The sequence below is a fragment of the Elephas maximus genome, chromosome 10 (genome assembly GCF_024166365.1).
Source record: "Elephas maximus indicus isolate mEleMax1 chromosome 10, mEleMax1 primary haplotype, whole genome shotgun sequence".
Classification (NCBI taxonomy): Eukaryota; Metazoa; Chordata; class Mammalia; order Proboscidea; family Elephantidae; genus Elephas; species Elephas maximus.
This window is the reverse complement of record NC_064828.1, coordinates 44,937,837-44,957,375: the sequence shown is the minus strand read 5'-3', so window position 1 is coordinate 44,957,375 and position 19,539 is coordinate 44,937,837. Positions and strand designations below refer to the sequence as shown.

Here is a 19,539-nt window from a genome sequence, read left to right as displayed (position 1 = left end):
AGCCCTGCACCATCCCCCATGACCAAATCATCGCGATCCATAGTGTTCTCGTGGGCTGATTTTTGGAAGAAGATCTCCAGGACTTTCTCCTTAGTCCATGTTAGCCCGGAAGCTCTGCTGAAACCTGTTCAGCTTCATAGCAGCATGCAAGCCTCCAACGACGGATGGGTGGTGGCTGCAGGTCAGGTGCATGGACTCGAACCCAAGTCTCCCACATGGAAAGTGAGAATTCTACCACTGAAACACCGCTGCCCTTGTTCTACATAGTAGGTGGTACTTTATAACATTTTCCAGGAAGAAATGACACTTAATGTTGAGGCTATCTGAACTCCTCAAGGACAGATGCCAGGTCCCCTTTGCACTTGTCACCATCTAGCACCGGCCACCTATAGGGGGCACCCGGAACATAAATGTTGCTATCTAAAAAGTGGAGAAAAGCCAACCTAGAATGAGAAGCCAGTGATGTGGGCTCTTCTTTTGCCTTGGGTATGTGACCACTGTCAAGTCATTTAACCCTTCTGGGCTTCTGTTTCCTTATCTATAATCCAGACATTTGGACTCGGTCATTTCCAGTCCCTGGATGCTTTGATTTTATCTTGTACAAGCCAGGCACTTGAGGGTGCACAGCTTGGGGGAGTATTTATTTATTTTAAACCAAAGAATTTTCAAAGGGGGAAGAATCCCAAAGGTCATCTAACCACTCATCTACCCCAAGGCAGCTCCGTCCCTCAACCATCCCAGGCAGATGTGTCTGCTCTATTTTTAACCACCTCTAGAGAAGTCTCTTCTAACTGCTCGTCCTGAGTCTACAACATTTGTTCTCTGGAATTTAAGAGCAGCATGAGCTTCCCTCTGCTTCAGATTCTTCTGCCAAGATATTTCTCCAGCGTAGGGATTGGAGATCACAACCACTATGAGAACATGCCAACAAAATCCACCCATCCAATCAATCACCAAGCCCTGCCAATTTATTTTTCCATTCTCAACCCTCCATATTCACTGACACTGCCTTCGATTCAGGCCCTCAGCATCATCCCTTGCCACGGTAACTATGATAGCCTCAAGTTATGACCCCATAAAACTACTTTCATTCCCTACACAAAGGTTCAGGCACTGTCTTAAGCTTGCAGAATAAGGTTGTGAACAAGAGGAACATGGTGCCTACCTACACAGAGCTCACAGTCTAGTGTGTGTATGTAGTGGGGGAAGACGGACTTGTAAAACAGGGAATTGCAATAGAGCGTGTCAAGAGGGCTATGACGCAGTGTGGTGTGATGGTTATGAACATGGGCCCTGGAGCTGGACAGCCTGGGTTCAAATCCTGGCTCATCCATCACCTGCTACATAACTTTGGGCAACCTGTATCTACCCCAGTTTCTTTATCTGTCAAAACAGGGAAATGTTAGTGCCTACTGCACAGGGCTGTTGTGCAGAACTGATACATACAGAACAGAGCCTGGCACCCAGTAATAGCTCAAGGTAAGTTTTTATCACACAAAATGATCTGTCTATAAAACAACTCTGCCAAACCTGCCAAAGGCTTCCCAAGGCTGCAGAAGCAAGCCCAGGCCTTGAACAGGACCTACACAGCATTCTGAAATCCTGGCCAAGTCAGCTTCTTGGGCCTCATATCTGCCTTGGCACGTGCCCTCCAGCGGCCCTGAAAAGCTTTAGTTTCCAGCTCACATCAGCTGTCTTTCTCCCCAGGATTCTGCTCTGGTTGGCACCTCTACCTGTCATGTCCTCGCCACCTCCCCCTGGCTAAGCCCTGCCCATCCTTCACGGTGCATCTCAGGTGTCACCTTCTTTAACGGCTTTCCCTGCCCATCTTCTACCCTCCTGTTTTCCCTCTCCCTCGACATCCACAGTACCCTGTGCAGAGCTCAAACCTCCACTTGCCACACTGTTGTATAATTATTACAGATATGCCTACTTCCCACCATGAATTCCTTGAGAACAGAACTGTGTTTTCACCAATTCTCATATCCTCAGTGCCTAGGACAGTGCCTGGCACACAGAACACACCCAACGAGTGCTCAGGGAATGAATGAATGGATGTAGCTTTCAAACTGCCTGTAGCATTTTGGGAGATATCGGTGCAATTACTCTTCTCTTGGAAGTGGTTGATGAATGTCCCCAAATTTTACTCAGTGAACACCATGTAAATGAGCTGTCATGTTCCTTCGCTTACAAAATTACTTGCCAATTACACCTAGATGATCCCCACATAATTGCCATGTAAACTGTACCCTGGCTGAGATAGCCCAAATCATCAATTTAACTTTACCCTCTCATCATATGGTACTTACCAACTAATTAAATAAATGGCCAGCCACCACCGCATTTGTCTACTCATTTCCCCAACAGAATGAAGTGGCTACATTTGTCATAGATTGACCGGTTATGACAATCTGCAACGCACCTCCAGGTATAATAGCAGAAGCTTAAAAAAATTAAAGGAACTTTGTATTCCTCAAAAAGTTTATGATTTAAAAAGAAAAGCATTACTGTCTTCCTTGAAAAAAAAAAAAAAGGTACTAGGATATAAAGACAAATTCCTCATTCTTCCTGAGAACACTTTCTCCCTGAAACCTCAGATAATAAAAACATTTCCAAGCATTTGAAAGTGAATTTAGCTCTTCAAACAAATCGTAATTTCTTTCAAACAAACAGGTGCATTTTTACTGTGTGGGGAAGGTAAATGTGTCTTACTAAGGCTGGCACTCTTTTCTGACAGACTTTCTAATATCTTATGCAAGAATTAGATAGACGACAGAGATTCTGAGTGTTGACGGTGGCTCTTAGCGCTGGAATTTTCATTTGCTCCTCTGGATGTCACCTCCACACCTGACACAGGTAATCACACTGACTTCCCAGCATGGCCGCATTAGGCCAAATGGATACCTGAAGAGAGGTCCTGTCTAAAGGGATCATTTGACTTCCAGAACGCACTGCTCTGAAGCCCTGATTGAAAAGGAGGTCAATGCTGGCCCAAATACCTCCCCCTACCCCCTAGAGTGGGATAACTGATATGCAGCAGCCTCTACAGATGTGGAGTCACCAGGGTGATGGATGGATATAAGTATATTATTCACACGTACATCTGGCTAATAAATAGGTCCCAGTGCAAACATCAGGACTTAAGAATATTATGTGGATTTAGGACAATCCCTGAAGGACTCCAGTTCCATTAGAAATTTGTTTGGCAGCCTGGGGCAGATCTGGTCCAACTCCCACATGCTTCATGCATTTTAGCAGGGAAACCAAAATGCTTCAAAAATAAATTTAATAAATCTTGGGAGGTCAAGTCATTACCATCCTGTCTAGTCATACGGTCTTTGGATTTTGAAACAGTAACGTTAAACTGTGGAATTTTTTTAACCTTTCTAATATGAGTTAACATTTTTATTTTCCCTGTGTTTTCTGCCAAAGGGGATGAATTATATTCTGAAAACAGAGAAGAAAACATTCCTACTTTTCCCCTCTATAATAGGTGTTTTTCTTGTCACAGATACAGCAGACAATACTCTGAAATTTCTGTGACCACAGCACATTTTGGTCTGTAAATGACAGAGGAAATAGTTTAACTTGCAGACATACTTGGTTGTTGCTCGATGATTTATAACACTAGTTCTCGCTGGCTGTCTTTAACGGTTGTAGCAATGATTTTACAAACACTTGTCAGCCATTTAACAGATATTTCTAGTACCTTCTACACACATGCAAAGCACCACACTGGGTGTCAGAGGAAACACCAAAGAGACACAAGCTGTCCCTCAAGGAGATGACAGTCAGGAGTGAGAGGCTGAGGGCAAGGTGGGTGAGGAGAATATTATCTTCTCCGGGAACGCCTGAGCTTCCCAGCCCACACGTTCGTTCTCAGGTCTCCAAGAAAGATTGCCATGACTCCTTACAAATGCACAAGGCATTCCCATATACAACATGTTTATGCCATCTTCACAACAACCTTAAGGAGATATGCACGCACTTTTCCGGCTAACGTAAAGATCCGTTTCAGGTCTAAAACTTTTATCTTAACATCATGTGCACCAGGTGAACTGTTTCAAGATTCCAGGCTTCCGGTAACACAGTAGTCACGGCGCTGGCGTGCCTCCACCCACAGCGGTGCCGTCCGTCCTCGGCACCAGCCCTCGTGGCACAAGCCTGTCTGTAAACTCTCTCTTCAGAGCTTAGCATAAACCACCCTGAATAGAAAGTGCTTAATAAATGCAGCTTTTCCCTGGCATTCTAATAGAAAACAGGCCTTACTTCCTAACAAGAAGACTAAGGTATTAATTTAGTAAAGTGTCTGGGCACCAATAATTTTCAAAATGATGAGAGCTTCTTGGTATTATGGGCCAAAAATTCTTAAACGGAGTCAGGTAAATGTATATTCCCAGGTGCTTTGAATACTGCAGAGATCTTTTCTGACTGAAAAGGAACGTGACTCTTTCGTGTCCCCAAAACACAGAATTAGAGGTACACAAGTGAAGGAATGTGGCCCGCAACTTTCACATGCCCCGTCTCCACACATCAGGGTCAAGTGCCTCAATGCTGTAAATTCCAACAACGGAACAGACCCTTCTATCTCAGGCCACCAGAAGAAGCAACTCCTACCCTTAACGTATTTCAAATCCTCCAAAGGGAGGTAATGTCGCTGCTTCCTACTACACCTTCAGCTACTCATCTCACACTGATGTTTGTCCAGGGAGATGAGCAAATGGAACTTCAAAGCTCCTGTGAGGCCATCAGCCCTGCCCTGCAAGGCTGAGGGAGGCGGTGTGCAGGTCGACCAAACTCACACAGCTCGGGCTTTTGAAGTCTGACTGCCTCCCATTAGTTCCCGGCATAGCCACGTGGTAGCAGCTGGTCTTTTGAAGCTCAACCTGCCACGGCTGTCTATCATCTCAGCACAGAAAAGTAGGTGGGAGAGGTGGGCACCAGGAAATGGGTGGGGAGGGGGAGAAAAAGCACTGTCATTTTTTTAACTTCAAGCCATGAAAAATGGGGCAGAGGTGGAGACAGGAGGGCAAGCAAAAGAAAAATAGCTGCAAGTATTTTGAGAAACTTTTGTATGATTAAAGACTCTGTAAGAAGTATTATGTATATGTTTTTCTCATGATACAAATGAAAGGTATTTAATCAAAAATATGATATAACGTGGAATTCTAAATATAGATGATAAACGCATTTAAATATCTGCATTGAGAATTTTCTTAGTCAGTCACATTATTAGCCAAATGCAGTCTGTTTTTATAAGTACTTAGGGTAATGACACAATAAGGAAAACTTTTCAAACCCTTCAAGGGTACCCAGACTCTAAGCACAGTTTGCAGGACTTTGGTGCTCTGGTGCCACCTTGTGGCTACCACCTCAAATTGCAGGCACCAATTAAAAAATGAACAGGGAAGTCCAGGAAGGTGGGCTTTCAAAATCTACTCCTATAAACAGGATTCAAAACTCACACACACACAAGCACGGACCCCACTTGTTTGGGGGGACCTTTTACTAGAATGCAACAGACTCTCTTTTTGTGGGGTCCCAGAGTTGCTGCTGTAGCAGACACTAACAGGGCTAGGAGGAGACTCTACAGGTATTTAAAAAAAAAAAAAACCCAAATGTTCATTGCAGTGTTATTTGTAAAAGCATAAAAAAGATAATGGCTTAAATGTCCATCATCATAAGAATGATTTAAGAATGGTGGCACATCTACACAATAAAATATTAAAGTGATGCTAAAACATTAAGGAGCTCTCCAGGTACTGATGGATGTTTGAGCTATGTTTAGATGCAAAAAGCAAGTTGTTGTGCAGTATGCATAATATAAGTACAAAATTCTCAAAATACATGCATATTTAAATAAAAAGGTCCCAAAGGATATAACGCCAACGGTTTACATTGGTTACCCAAGGGAGTGTAAGGAGTTTCATTTTTATCTTCTCTTACATAGTTGTTGAGTATTTCCAGTAGATATAATCTAATGTTTTTCTTTAACTAGAGCCCTTTACAGTCATTGTGAGAAAGACCATGTTTGCTCCACCTTCAGCACATACCCTCGATGGCCACTGTGCTCTGTGGCATCTTCCCCCTCTTTTCCATGTAAATATTGCTTGTAGCTTTCACTTTAATCTAGTTTCACATAGTCCTAGAATGGCCATGGAGCCTCAGCTCCACTCCCCACACAGGCAGAAAGGCTTTAAGCCATTTCCATACCCTTAGCCACATTCAAATCTTGTCCAGCCTTCCATCAGCTGTGGGGGAAGCGGGCCTCCCTGCACTTTTCTACAATGACATTAGTAGCCTCAGGAGATCAGGGCAGATGAAACAGATGCTGGTCAAAAGGTTTCTGACTAGACAAGAGAGAACTGTTGATATGTCTCTGTAATGTATCCCTCTTTCTCCAATCTATCCGCCCTTCTCTATTCTTATGTAACCCCCCCCGACCCCCGCAAATGCTGGCCCACGTCCCCATCATTTCCCTCATTGCTCAAACAGAGTTTAATCCACTCATTCAACAATAGTCTTCCTGATCTTAGGCTTGTTCCTCTGTGCCTGAATCCATGTCTAAGTAGGTACATTCTCTAGAACACACTGGTCCTTCCAGGACTGGTGCTCAAATGTGCTTTCCCAGTGGGTGGACACCTGCTACATGCTTATCAGCTTAGCCTTCCCAGTTCTGCCTCACTCTGGATTCCTCAAACTGTTAAGATATCCATGTTCTTTTGGAACAGAACCCCAAGAATAGTTTCTTTTAAAAATATTGTTTTATTCATATGACAGATAAGGAACTAATTTCCTTAATATGTAAAAAGTTCCTGCAAATCATCAAGGAAAAGGACAATGACCCAATTTTTTAAAAAAAAGGGCTAAGAATATGAACAGAAATATGAACAAAATGTAAATACAAATGACTCCTAAACATATGAAGAGGTACTCAACTCAACTCCACTTAAAATCAAGAATACAAACTAAACTACAATGAAACGGAATTTCTAATTGTCAGAGGGACAAAAATCAACGGAAGGAATAATTTTCTGATAGCAAGGGTGTGCAGAAATAGGCATTTGCATGCATTGCTGATAGGAAGGTGGGAATATAAACTGGTATAATCTATCAGGGACAATTTTGCAATACATCAAAATTTTAAGTGAAATTTCTTTGACCCAGAAATTTCACATGTAGGGTATTTATTCTAAGTATATACTTACACTATGCAAGATGATAAACATTCAAGAATAGTCACTGAAGCACTGTTTATAACAGAAAAAGATTGCAAAAAACCTAAATTTCCACCAATAGAGGACTGGTTAAATAAAGTATGGGACATTTATAAATAAAATACTATGTAGCTATTAATACCAACTTGGAATTATTGCTCATACAAACTAAAAGAACAAAGTTAAGTACATACATTCATTGTTTATAAATACGTAGAATAACTCTGAAAAGATATACAAGAAACAAGGAATAGTGGTTGCTTCAAGGGGGAGAACTGGTAACTGGAGGGACATAGTTGGGAGGGAGACTTGACTTTCTACTTTTCCGTCCCTTTCCTTTATTTAACTTTTGAATTTTGTGTCATATCCACATACTAGATGGTAAAATAAATAAATAAGATAATCACAGCTTGCCTGGACCAGCATATCCTTCATATACCATGCTCAAACCCATTTTCCATTAAGTGCAGAGTTATTCTCTCATCTAGGCCACAGATCTTATCCAGTTAATCTACAAATACTGAGACCTAGCTGTATGCCAGGCATACCCTACCCTCATGGAGCTTATGGTTGATTCATGTCACTCTCCTGTTCTAAAACAAAACCAAACCTTCAATGACTTCCCATTGCCCCCAGGAAAAGTTTAATCTGTTCTGAAGACATTCAATGCCGTTTACCACCAGGCCCTAATCTGCAAGATTCCAACCTGGCTTGAGTCACAGCAGGTGGCTCGTCACACCTCTTACACGTTGCTTACAACTTCCTCTATCCATAAGATTCACTCCCCTACCCCCATCCAACAAAATCATATACAGCCTTTGAGGTCTATATCTGCATTACCTCAAAACTCCTCTACGTACCCCTAAGAGTATTTCACTTATCCTACAAGCTTACTGATCAAAATGATACTATATTAGTCATTTGTGGTCTATAAAACCAGTGCCATCAAGTCAGCTCCAACTCATAACGACCCCATGTGTGTCAGAGTAGAACTGTGTTCCACAGGGTTTTCAGTTGCTGTGTTTTAGAAAACAGATCACGAGGACTTTCTTCGAGGCCTCTCTGGGTGTACTCGAACCTCCAACCTTTCAGTTAGCAGCTGAGTGTGTTAACCTAGGGACTGAGTGCACTACCCAGGGACTCCTATGGGTTCATAGATGAACGCACATAGTCTATGGCCACCTCACTTAGATTGCAAATCCCTGGAAGAAAGGGACCAAGCTCATTCATCCTGTATTCCAACCACCTGAAAAGCTGCCTAGCACTCCGTAAATGTTTGCTATGTATGATCTTGAATTCACAGTCACCATTTCCCCACATGTTTTCCCATTTTCAAACTGAATTCAGAATGTTGTTTTTCCAAGGCTGTTTCTGTGGGGCTGGTTAATGTTTGCCCACCATGACATGGTGCTGCTTATGCAAATTTACCTCCTAAAATGTAAGCCAGGCCCTTGTGCTTGGTTCTCTTTCCTGATTCTTGCACGGCTGTTGGAGGTTTGTTTGACTTCTCTCCCTACCACAGACCTGATCGGCTATGATAAAAAAAAAAAACTTCCGATTTCTTTCCCTGTGATTGATTGCATATGATACGGTGCCTATTTGGTGACTTAGGCATGCATGAAACGATTTGGGGGATCAGAGTTATCCCTTCAGGAACAAATGGCTACGTAATGAAATCTCTGGACAGGGAAGTTGCTGGCCTCTTCTGCTGCTTTACTCTCAAGCACTCTAACTCTGAAGATACTGTAAAATCTTCAACGTCTACTAGGATATTGAAGTTACTTTATGACACTTCCACTCAAATGCAGTTTTTGGTGGCTTTTGCTTCTTTAGCCATAAAAAAACCCTAAATGTCCATCAATAGGTAAATGGGTAAACAGACTTTGGTATGACCGTACAATGGAATACTACTCAGCAATAAAAAGGAACGAACCATGAATACACGCAACACATGATGGATCTCAAAATAATTATGCTTAGAGAAAGAAAACAGACCAAAAAAGTACATATTGATGCCATTTATATAAAATTCTAGAAAGTGCGAACTAATAGTGACAGAGAGCAGATGTGTTGCTTAGGAATGGGGGAGGGTGAAGAAGGAAGGGGATGAAGGAAGGGATTACAAACTGTTATGAGGAAGCTTTTGGGGGTCATGAATACGTTCAGTATCTTCATTACAGTGATGATCTTATGCGTATACACATTTGTCAAAACTTATCAAATGGCACCATTTAAATATGTGCAATTTATTGTATATCAATTATATCTCAATAAAGGTGTGAAAAAAGATAGTCGGAAGAGGATGGAAGTGAGGGAGAAGTCTGTCTAAGAACTTAGACTCAGTACTGTCTTAAAAGGAGCGTTCAATATGTTCAACACGAGCAAAATACCTTTCCAGAATGACATTTTCCTGAAAATGTCATTTTCTAGGAAGGTAGGAATTGTATTTTTGAAAGGAGCAGCAAGGTTGCAAGCAGATGATTAATTATCATGGAAAATCATTGACGTATCATCACAATTTCACAGCATTGCTTGCAGCTGAAATAAAGCTCCTTCGTATCTCTCATAAAAGTATTGTGAAGTTTCATTGATTCATGTTGGTAAAAGCCCTGGGTTACCATCATGGAAAATAACTGAATTAAGTATCAAAATATAAATGTACAATTTTTGTTATTGTTTTTATATATGTTTTTCTTTACAATAAATTTTGAAAGGTGCCAACTATTCTAACACATTACTAAGCCAGGAGAAACTGACCCCAGTAGCTTGGATGGCTGGTGATTTAATGTTAAATTTATAGAACCCATAGAGATACTTAAGAAATTCATCTAGCTATCTCAATGTGGTAGATAATTTTGCAAATACTGCTTGCTCACGCACCAAGGAGCAGTGATGATTTACGCCAGGTGAACAAGAGACATAAATCTCTAGGCTTGCAGGTAGACTTTCCTTATGTGAGGGTGGATATTTTTTGCCTTCTTGTGAGAAGGATAACTTACTATTAAGTTAGCATCACAGTAAGAAAATACAACAAACAATGGAAATGACAGTATTGATTAGGAGGATGGTGTAAACACATATAGGGACAGGGTAAATCAGGACTGGTTTGAAAGATGTTTGAGCAACACATTGTACTTAGAGTAACAGGCACTGCATAGAGGATAACAGTAACTCTTAATAATTGTCCTTAAATATCAGTCAGTAGCAATTCATGCATACCAGGTTTTCAGTAATTGTTAGATATTATAATTCATAATTCCAGAAGTAAATTTTGAGACTGTGGCTTAACATCCAGTGGGTGGGTCTGGAAATCGTATTCATTCACTTTTTACAAAGCAGAGTTAAAGATGTTCCTATGTTATCTCTGTGCCAATCTATATAGTCAGACACGATCATAGAGAAAACTCATCCAAGACAGTGTTCATCGGTAGGCAGCAGCAAGCTTATTCTTCAAAGAGATAAACCTCTTAAGGAGGACTCTTTGCTATGGATTTCTTCACTGCTATCTTTCTGCCATAATGATTTCCACGCTTTGGTGACAATGGCATTACGAGGCGGTATGGCTACCTGTAGTACTTTACGGTCCCCTGTAGAGTTCTGCAATTTATAAGGTCACAACTATGCTATCCAATACAGTAGTCACGAGACAGGTGTGGCCATTTAAATTTAAATGCAAAATAATTTAAATTAAATAAACATTAAAAATTCAGTTCCTCAATTGCACTAGCAACACTTCAAGCGCTCGACAGGTACATGTAGCTAGTGGCTGCTGTATTGAATCGTGGAGATATAAAACATTCCATCATCATAGAAAATTCTAGTTGACAGCATTGGGTTGGATCAAGGTAGACGCCTGAATGTGAATGCCTAGTAAGGAACCCTCAAATAGGAATCTGAGAACAGGAGTGCAACTTGGTTACAAAGAGGCTCTGTCACTCAACTCCCAAAGTAGAGAGAGACCTTGGTTCGTACTTTCCCAGCCTGGATTTCAACAAATAACCTAGAGTTAAAGGATTCTTTATGCCCCCATTCCCTCTGGGACCTCAAAAACTAAATGTGTGTTTTCCATAAAATATTAAATCAAGAGAAATTAAGACAGTGCACTGAATGTGAAATAAAGTTCATATACTCCTGTTTAAACACAGATTAGAATTTCTGTCAGAACAATGCCACTGAAAAGCTGACATTCTAATTAATACAATTTACATTATAAAGCACTGAATATCTTTATCTTGCTATTATGAAATGCCCTCTTTAAAAAAAAAATCGAGACTCTACTCAACAGGGAATTGAGTACTAAGGGCAGTATTTAAAAATCCATGTACAAGAGAGGTGTTTAGGGTCACTGGCATTTTTTCACATCATCAACCCAGGTCTCTAAAAAGGGGACCAAGACACTCATCCCGTACCACTCAGTGTTGCCATTCTTTATCATCCACAAGGTTATTTGCATGCAGCAATAGGATTTTCAGGCTGTTTTTCTTGCAATGATATAAAATACACTGCAAAAAAAAAAAATCTCTCTCATACTTAACATCACAGAAAACAGTTCTGGAATCCTACGAACTCCAATACATACAGGACTCCCACAGACTGTTGACTCAATCCAAATTCCGAGTGTGTAAGAAGGACAGAAAATCAACCCCACAGTTGGGTACCCAAGGATTCGTGTTCATTGCCTTTGTCAATTTTATGCTATCAGTGAAAGGAATAAAGATGAGATCCTTAAAGCTTGAATTTTCATTTCTTATGACAACGTGCTTTTTCTTCATGCTTTATCACACTCCACTACTTGGTTTCCACCCCTTCATAATTGATATCGGCCATTTGAAGCATTCAGGGAAAACCTCATGAGGTTCATCAAATGTCCCCCAGTCTATAATTCTTGCTTCTAACATATTCCGTAGCATATTCATCCAAGTGTTTTCCACTTCCCCTCTGTGGTTTTCCCTGTGCACAGGGACGAGTGTAATGACAGTTGTGTTAATTACATACCGAAAAACCCACATCGCAGCAAAAATGATGGGGATCATCGTTTTAAATATTTTATTAAAATAACCCAGCGTAGAACAGATAACACAGACCCTCTTGATAATGAGAGGTTCATTAATTTTACAAGAATTCTAAAAAGCTTAGAATGGTCATCAAACATGATGTCTTCCATCTATTTATTTAGTTTAAGGAAGGGGAAAACCTTCAATCATTGCTTTAAAGAGCACGATTCTAGTAAAATTTTCTAGCGTATTTTTTAAACAATTACTAACCTTTCTAGGGGGGGAAAAAAAAAACTTTAAAAAAGAGTTTGGAACACAGAGGACCTGGCTCTCCTAGTGTTAATTGAAATGCCTATAAAATTTAAGCTGTGGCAGTTTATCCTATGAAAGCTTAGATTCATTAACATATAGTAAAAAAAGTAGCCTCTGATAAATAAAATTTATGTTCTCCGTAAACAAACAAGCAGCACATTCAAACCTTTCAGTTACTGATACCAAGAGCAGCTCAATCTTGCCTACCAAGTGTGTCTCCAGGTACAGCTTCAGGCTATCGGTCTCCGCTCTCGGAGGAGTCCAATTCTCAGTGGTTTCCATGGCTTCATTTAACCACTGAATGAATTCATCCAGCTTGTTGACAAACCCCTTGTGAGAGAAAAGAAAAGGGAGGAAAAAAGGACAAGAAAGCAATGTTAGTTGGTTATATTTTTAAAGCCAGTATTTGAAATTCCAAATTTCACTGATGATGAAATTGTTACCACCGCACTTCCATTCTAGTTCCATCTTTGCTGTAGAATGGAATTTCCACTCTGCCTGGCACTGAAATCTATCAATAATAGAAAGAAATCGGATAGCCCCCTCTCACTTTCCCCCCTTAGCAACACTTTTCAGAGGAATTTGGGTTGGATTGCAGGTGTCATTTGTAAAGGTGACCTCCAAACATCAAAACATTTCTGGTGTCTCCCAAGTGTTTTCTCGCCCATAAATCAGGTCAGGTCTGTTAGGAGCACACATTGGCTTTGGGGATAGAAGCATTCCTGTGAAGTTAGGGTTCTTAGAAGCCTATGGAGTTGAGTTGCCTCAACCAAAAAAAAAAAAAAAAAAAAAAAAACCATTGCTATGGAGTCAATTCTGACTTACAGCGACTCTAAAGGACAGAGCGGAACTGCCCCATGGAGTTTCCAAGGAGCGCCTGGTGGATTCGAACCGCTGACCCTAACCGTAGTTCTTAACCACTATGCCACCCAGGTTTTCTGAGTTGCCTTAGCTGAACTCTAAATCCATTTTTAAGCCACCTAACCGTTTTAAAGGTACTTGGTCAAGTTCTGTTGACAGCCCAGATGTGTGTCTGTCTGAGCCTGGGTGTTAAGAAGCAAGGAAGGGTAGAGGAGGTTGGAACAATGATTAAGCTGAAGACCCGACTTGGGTATGTCCTAGACATGAGGAAATATTCTTGGCTAAGATGCACAAGTCACAAAAGCCATGCAATTTTTCAAATGGAGGTTATAAAATTTTATTGAGCATTTAAAAGAACACATCTGTAGAAACTGAAAATATGTCGGGCGGGGGGGAGCGGGGGAGGGAAAGAAAGCCCAGCAATGAAGCTAAAGGAAGGAAATGGGGCTTGGCCCCTGCTTTCCATGTCTAGGTAAACAGCACCACCTGGAGGTCAAAGGAAGCAATAACAGGCTTCCACATTGGTTCTCACAGAGATGGCCCAAGCCCACTGGAGTGCATTCTGACTCATAACGACCCTATAGGACAGAGTAGAACTGCCCCATAGGGTTTCGAAGGCTGTAATCTTTACAGAAGCAGACTGCCAAATCTTTCTGTCGCACAGGCTGGTAGGTTTGAACTGCCGACCTTTCGGAGAGCATCCAAGCACTTAAGCACTGTGCCACTGAGGGCTCCTTAGAGATGGCAAGGGATGCTATTTCCCTATTTAACTTAACTCATTCTTCAGATCTGCATTTTGATTCATTTTGATTAATATTTTTAATGCTTAACTGAAGATGTTCTGAAGCTGAAGTAAGAATAGTGAAAATTCATTTTCTTTATCATGCTTCTCGGAAGCTAGGTTTTGCTGTTAAAATTTCTCCTACGTAATGTTTTAAGATTCATAACCGTTTAATTCAGAGCAGTTGGCTTACTTCAAAATAATTGTTAGAAAAAGAGAGATGGCATTGTGGAGGTTGGCAAAGTGGATGGTAGACGAATAGCGTTCCTGTCTGTTACAGGGGACAGAGCAGAGATGTGGGTCAGCAAGCCCGTGAAGTCGGGCAGACTATCCCCCCACTCTGGTGTGTTGTCAACCTGTGTGGAGCTAATTCTATAACCCCACATGGTGATGGATCATATTTTTCCCATGTCAATAAATGCTACCGGAAGCTATCCCTAAGGAAAGCCATACTGTGCTGAGCCTCAGACAATCATACCCAGGGATACATCACAACTAGCTTTCAAAAAGCAAAGCAAAAATTTACATTTAATATCCTTCTTGCAAATCTGTCCTACTCAGGTAAAGCCAATGAGAAACGTCATCTTAGTGACATCGTAATTAGAAAATGTTGTTTTTGTTAACCGCCACCGAGTAAGCCCCTGAATCACAGTGGCTCCTTGCACAATAGAACAAAATGCTGCCCGTTCCGGTGCCATCCCATGATCTGATGTGAACTGGACCGTTGTGATCCATAGGGTTTTCTTGGCTGATTTTCAGAAGTAGATTGGCAGGCCTTTCTTCCTAGCCTACAGCCTGGAAGCTCCACTGAAAACAGTTCAGCATCGTGACAACACGCAAGCCTCCAATGGCAGATGAGTGGTGGCTGTGCATTAGGCACAAGAATCAGGAATCAAAGTCCTGGGTGGTGCGGTTAACACACTTGGCTGCTAACTGAAAGGTTAGACATTTGAGTCCACCCCGAGGGGCCTCAGAAGAAAGGCCCTGTGATCTACTTCTGAAAAACCAGCCACTGAAAACCCTACGGAGCAGTTCTACTCTGACACACATGGGGTTGCCATGAGTCAGAATCAACTTGATAGCAATCTGTTGTTCATTTGTTTGTTTGTCTTATCAGAAACTGAGACTTATGCAATTACAGTTGGCTGAGCTGGTAACTGTGGGCTAGTTTAAAGTGCCTCAAGTCTCAGACTCCATCTGTAAGCTAACGACATCACTGAAGCTTCCTTTGGTCATCACTCAGAAGACTTCTAGGTGAGGTGAAAACGTGTCCAATGGGGAAGCTTTCATGAATTTCCCGTAATGCATTCCCTCACGAAATGCATTTTCTGATGAACCACTCAAATTATCCATTTCTCTAATTTTCTTTTATTACTCCTTGTTCTAAATGCTAAGAACCAATGCCAAATAATTCCTTGTCCTTTTTCTCGTATATTTAGGGTACCCACTTCTCTGGTCTTTCTCCTTTCCTTACCTACATTAACCATACATTTGAGTTGCTTTGTTTCCCATTACCTCCCACGTTCTTGACTCTTAGAAGGAACCCACATCCAAGCTCAATCTTTTCAACAGAGCCTCCCACCTGTATGAAACATCACCCCCTAAAGCTCTCTTTCTGGTACATTTCCTGGGACTCAGATTACTTCACAAAGTTTACCATAAATCTTTGTAGATTTTAAATTGTGAGCAGAAATAAGGCCAGAGTCTATTAGAACTCAAGTCTTAATTCTCAATACTCTTAAAATTATACTCTGGTGAAAAACTAAGAGACCCTTTGCTGACCAAATGGACTTAGTGAAGTATTGTCTATCATCTATGGCACCTAATCAGAAAATCAGTCTTTTGGTTGACAGTTGTGAGATAACCACAGTATTTTACAGTATTTATAGGAACCCTGGTGGCTCAATGGTTAGGAACTTGGCTGCTAACCAAAAGGTTGGCAGTTTGAACCTACCAGGAGCCCCACAGGAGAAAAGGTCTAATGATCTGCTCCCGTGCAATGTAGTAAATCCTGTGGGGCGGTTCTACTCTGTCATACACAAGTCACTATGAACCAGAGTCAACTCAACGGCACACAACAACAGCAGCATGATATTACATGGCATTTACTACTTAATTTGGACTGGGGTTGTTATATCTGAATATATAAATTGGTTTTGGGAGAAAATTAAATCAGGAAGCAAATTATTTTAGAAATAACTGGTTAAATCCAAAGATGAAAAACGAGTAGTAAAAGATGTTATTTGGAAAAATAACTAATAATAGACTATTCATTATCTTCTCTCCCTCGAAAACCAAACAAATCAAGAAAACAACGTGTATGTATATAAATAGGTACCTCATCATAAAAGCTAAGTTTTAGCCAAAGCGTACTGAACAATGTGTGCCAGATTTCCCAACAGAACCATGAGTACATAGTTAGCTAAAATCCTTGAGATGCATATTAGGCAAAACCCATGGGACCTGAGGGAACCTTTCTGGATGCTATCTCCGCATAGCCCAGCCAGACAGAAAAACCAGGACTGTCTGATGCAGAGGAAAGGGAGGCTCTTTCAAGGCTTTGCTCTGGGTCTCCTTTGAATTATACCCCATCTTCACCAATTTTCCTTTTTTTAAAACATTTTCCCAACTCTTTTCTTGCCAGTGCTCAAAGGGGAATTTCATCAATCACAAAAGAAACCTGAGAAGTCCCTGTGCTCTTAACTTCTATAATAAAACACCGAGCAGCCCTTCTACTTGGGGAAATCTTAGCTTTTACCTCCACTCCTCCTTCTATGTGTAGCCACAAGAAAGTAACTAGAAATCCTGAAAGCAAGTGAAGCTGGAGTCCGGAGCCCATCAAATTCTTCATACCTTTGTCACTTGTCACCTACTACTTCTCCACCAATCTCAGCCCTTTATCTGTATATTCTCACCAGAGTCCTATGGACAGTGTACTGGGTACTACCCCTGTATCATGTGATGGTCTTAGAAAGACCTAGCCAGTGCCACTCCATATACAGACCCATGCACATGTTTAGGGGGATTCATAAATAGATGCATACAGCAACCATTTGATGCTCGTTTTCCCAGGTCTGCTAGAGTCTTTGTGGTCTGAATGAAGGAACATGAGGCTGACGTAGTAGTAACAACGTAATAAATAGGAAAAAATACAAAAAGTTATTTTGTAACAAAGTCAAATCCTAGTATAACAAATACCGGTCATTCATTAATTCATTCGACAAATATTTATTAAATGCCTACTACATGCAAGGTACACTGGTAGAGATAATTGGGAACACAAAGACGAATGTCATTCTGGAGAAAATTTCTGCAAAACAAAGTTTATCTAAGCACTGGCCTATTCAGTTCAAGTAATTTTAATCATTAAACACTTTTTTTACAATAAGCAAAGAGTTGCAACACTCTCCTGTATTTTCCTGTGAAATATATTCTGTGTCATTAAAGCCTGAATGTTTTCATAATCTTAGTGTCCTAGGCTGGGTTCTCTAGAGAAGAAAAACCAGTGAAGCATATATATACAGAGAAAGAGATTTAACTCAAGGAAATAGCCCACATGGTTGTAGAGGCCGACAAGTCCCAAGTCCATGAGTCAGGCATCAGGCTGGTAGCTTCTCCTGATTCACATAGCTGCAGGGGTTGATGAACCCAAGATCAGCAAGCCAGATGGCAGGCTGCTGGCTCAAGTCCAAAGAACTGGTGGTCAGATGATGACGAGCCAGATGCAGGATCCTGAGCAAGCAAGCCAGCTTTGTCAGAACATCCATATATATGCTGGATGCAGGCCACACTCCCAAGGAAACTCCCCTTACAACTGACTGGCTGATCACATCATATCACGTTATGGAGGATTACTACACCATTACATAACAACTGCCAAATTACATTATTACATAACTGCCAAACCACTGAGAATCATGGCCCAGCCAAGTTGACATACAACCTTAACCATCACAGTCTACTCCTTGTAAATTTGGCACCGGTACACATCTCTTTAAGCCATACACAATCATACTTGCACCTAACATGATACAGCTAACATGAATACAACCCAAAATGCACTAACTCTGTTTGCATCTTGTAAGTGAAGAAAACAAATATATTTGATACACATCTGCAAGTAAGAAATATTCATAACAATTACAGTCCTCGTTTCTGCAACTGTTCACATTGCCATAACTGGTATTTAGAGCTACCTTCTTCCACCAGCCATTCCATATTCCCTTTACCCTCAGCAAGTACCTCAGCTGGTTGTGGGCGGGGGGGGAGGGGGTGACCCAAACCTTCATTCCTGAAGGGTCTGAGCCATTAGTAGTCATGTTGGAATTGGCTTGCTGTGGTTTTCCATTGACTGTAATCACAGGGCATGGTAGTACTAAGAGACACCCTAAAGGATAACCCATATTCCGGACATAACTCTTCTATACATCCATTATGTAATATCAATCTGATTTCCCCATGGTAATCAGAATCAATCATATCAGGCAATAGGGTAACTCCCTTCTTTGCCTATTGATCCAGAGGTATAAGGAGCCAAAAGTGGCCAGGTGGCATTCTTAACTTCCTTTTCAATGGAATCAGTGTTGTGTCTTCAGTGGGAGTATTTCTCCCTTTTGAACTATGACCTCTAAACCTGCAGAGCATATGGTTGTGGGGACAGGAAGCAAAAATATTATGATTGGGTCATTAGGGGTAATAGTGAGGGGTGCCACTCCCATTTCCACCCATTGGTTCTGAACCCGTGAATCCTGGCTATGGGAGAAACAGCACCACATATTGGATGCTGGTTTAGAGCATATACAGCCTCCTGGAGATGACTGCTCCTACTCTGCAAAATATTGCCAGCTAGCTGGCACTGTAATTATGTCTTTGAGAGGCCATCCCTTTGTTCTATCAAACCAGCTTCTTCAGGATGATGGGAACACAGTAGGACCAGTGAATTCCATGAGCATGGGGCCACTGATGCACTTCATGTTCTGTGAAGTGAGTCTCCTGATCTGAGGCAATGCTGTATGGGATACCATGCTGGGGGTAAGGCATTCTGTGAGTCCACAGATGGTAGTTTTGGCAGAAACATTGCATGCAGGAAAGGTAAATCCCTATCCAGAGTAAGTCTATCCTAGTAAGGATGAAACACTGCCCTTTCCGTGCTGGAAGTGGTCCACTGTAATCAACCTGCCACCAGATCACCTTGAGGAATGGCGCCATATGGGGGATTCAATGTTGGTCTCTGCTGCTGGCAGATGGGCACTCAGCAGTGGCTGTAGCCCAGTCAACCTTGGTAAGTAGAAGTCCATGTTGCTCAGCCCATGCATATCCTCCATCCCTGCCACCATGATCACTTGGTTCATGAGACTACTGGGCAATGACAAGA

General features: G+C 41.4%; 1 protein-coding gene across 3 annotated transcripts in view; it reads right to left on the bottom strand.

The window, feature by feature from the left end:
- The window catches only part of AKAP6 (A-kinase anchoring protein 6), a 607,892-nt gene that overhangs the window by 223,345 nt on the left and 365,008 nt on the right, over nucleotides 1–19,539 (bottom strand). For all 3 annotated transcript variants that reach the window (XM_049897582.1, XM_049897583.1, XM_049897584.1), the window contains exon 5: nucleotides 12,731–12,853. In XM_049897582.1, the coding sequence (XP_049753539.1) occupies nucleotides 12,731–12,853 (123 nt within the window). The remainder of the gene's footprint in view (nucleotides 1–12,730; nucleotides 12,854–19,539) is intronic.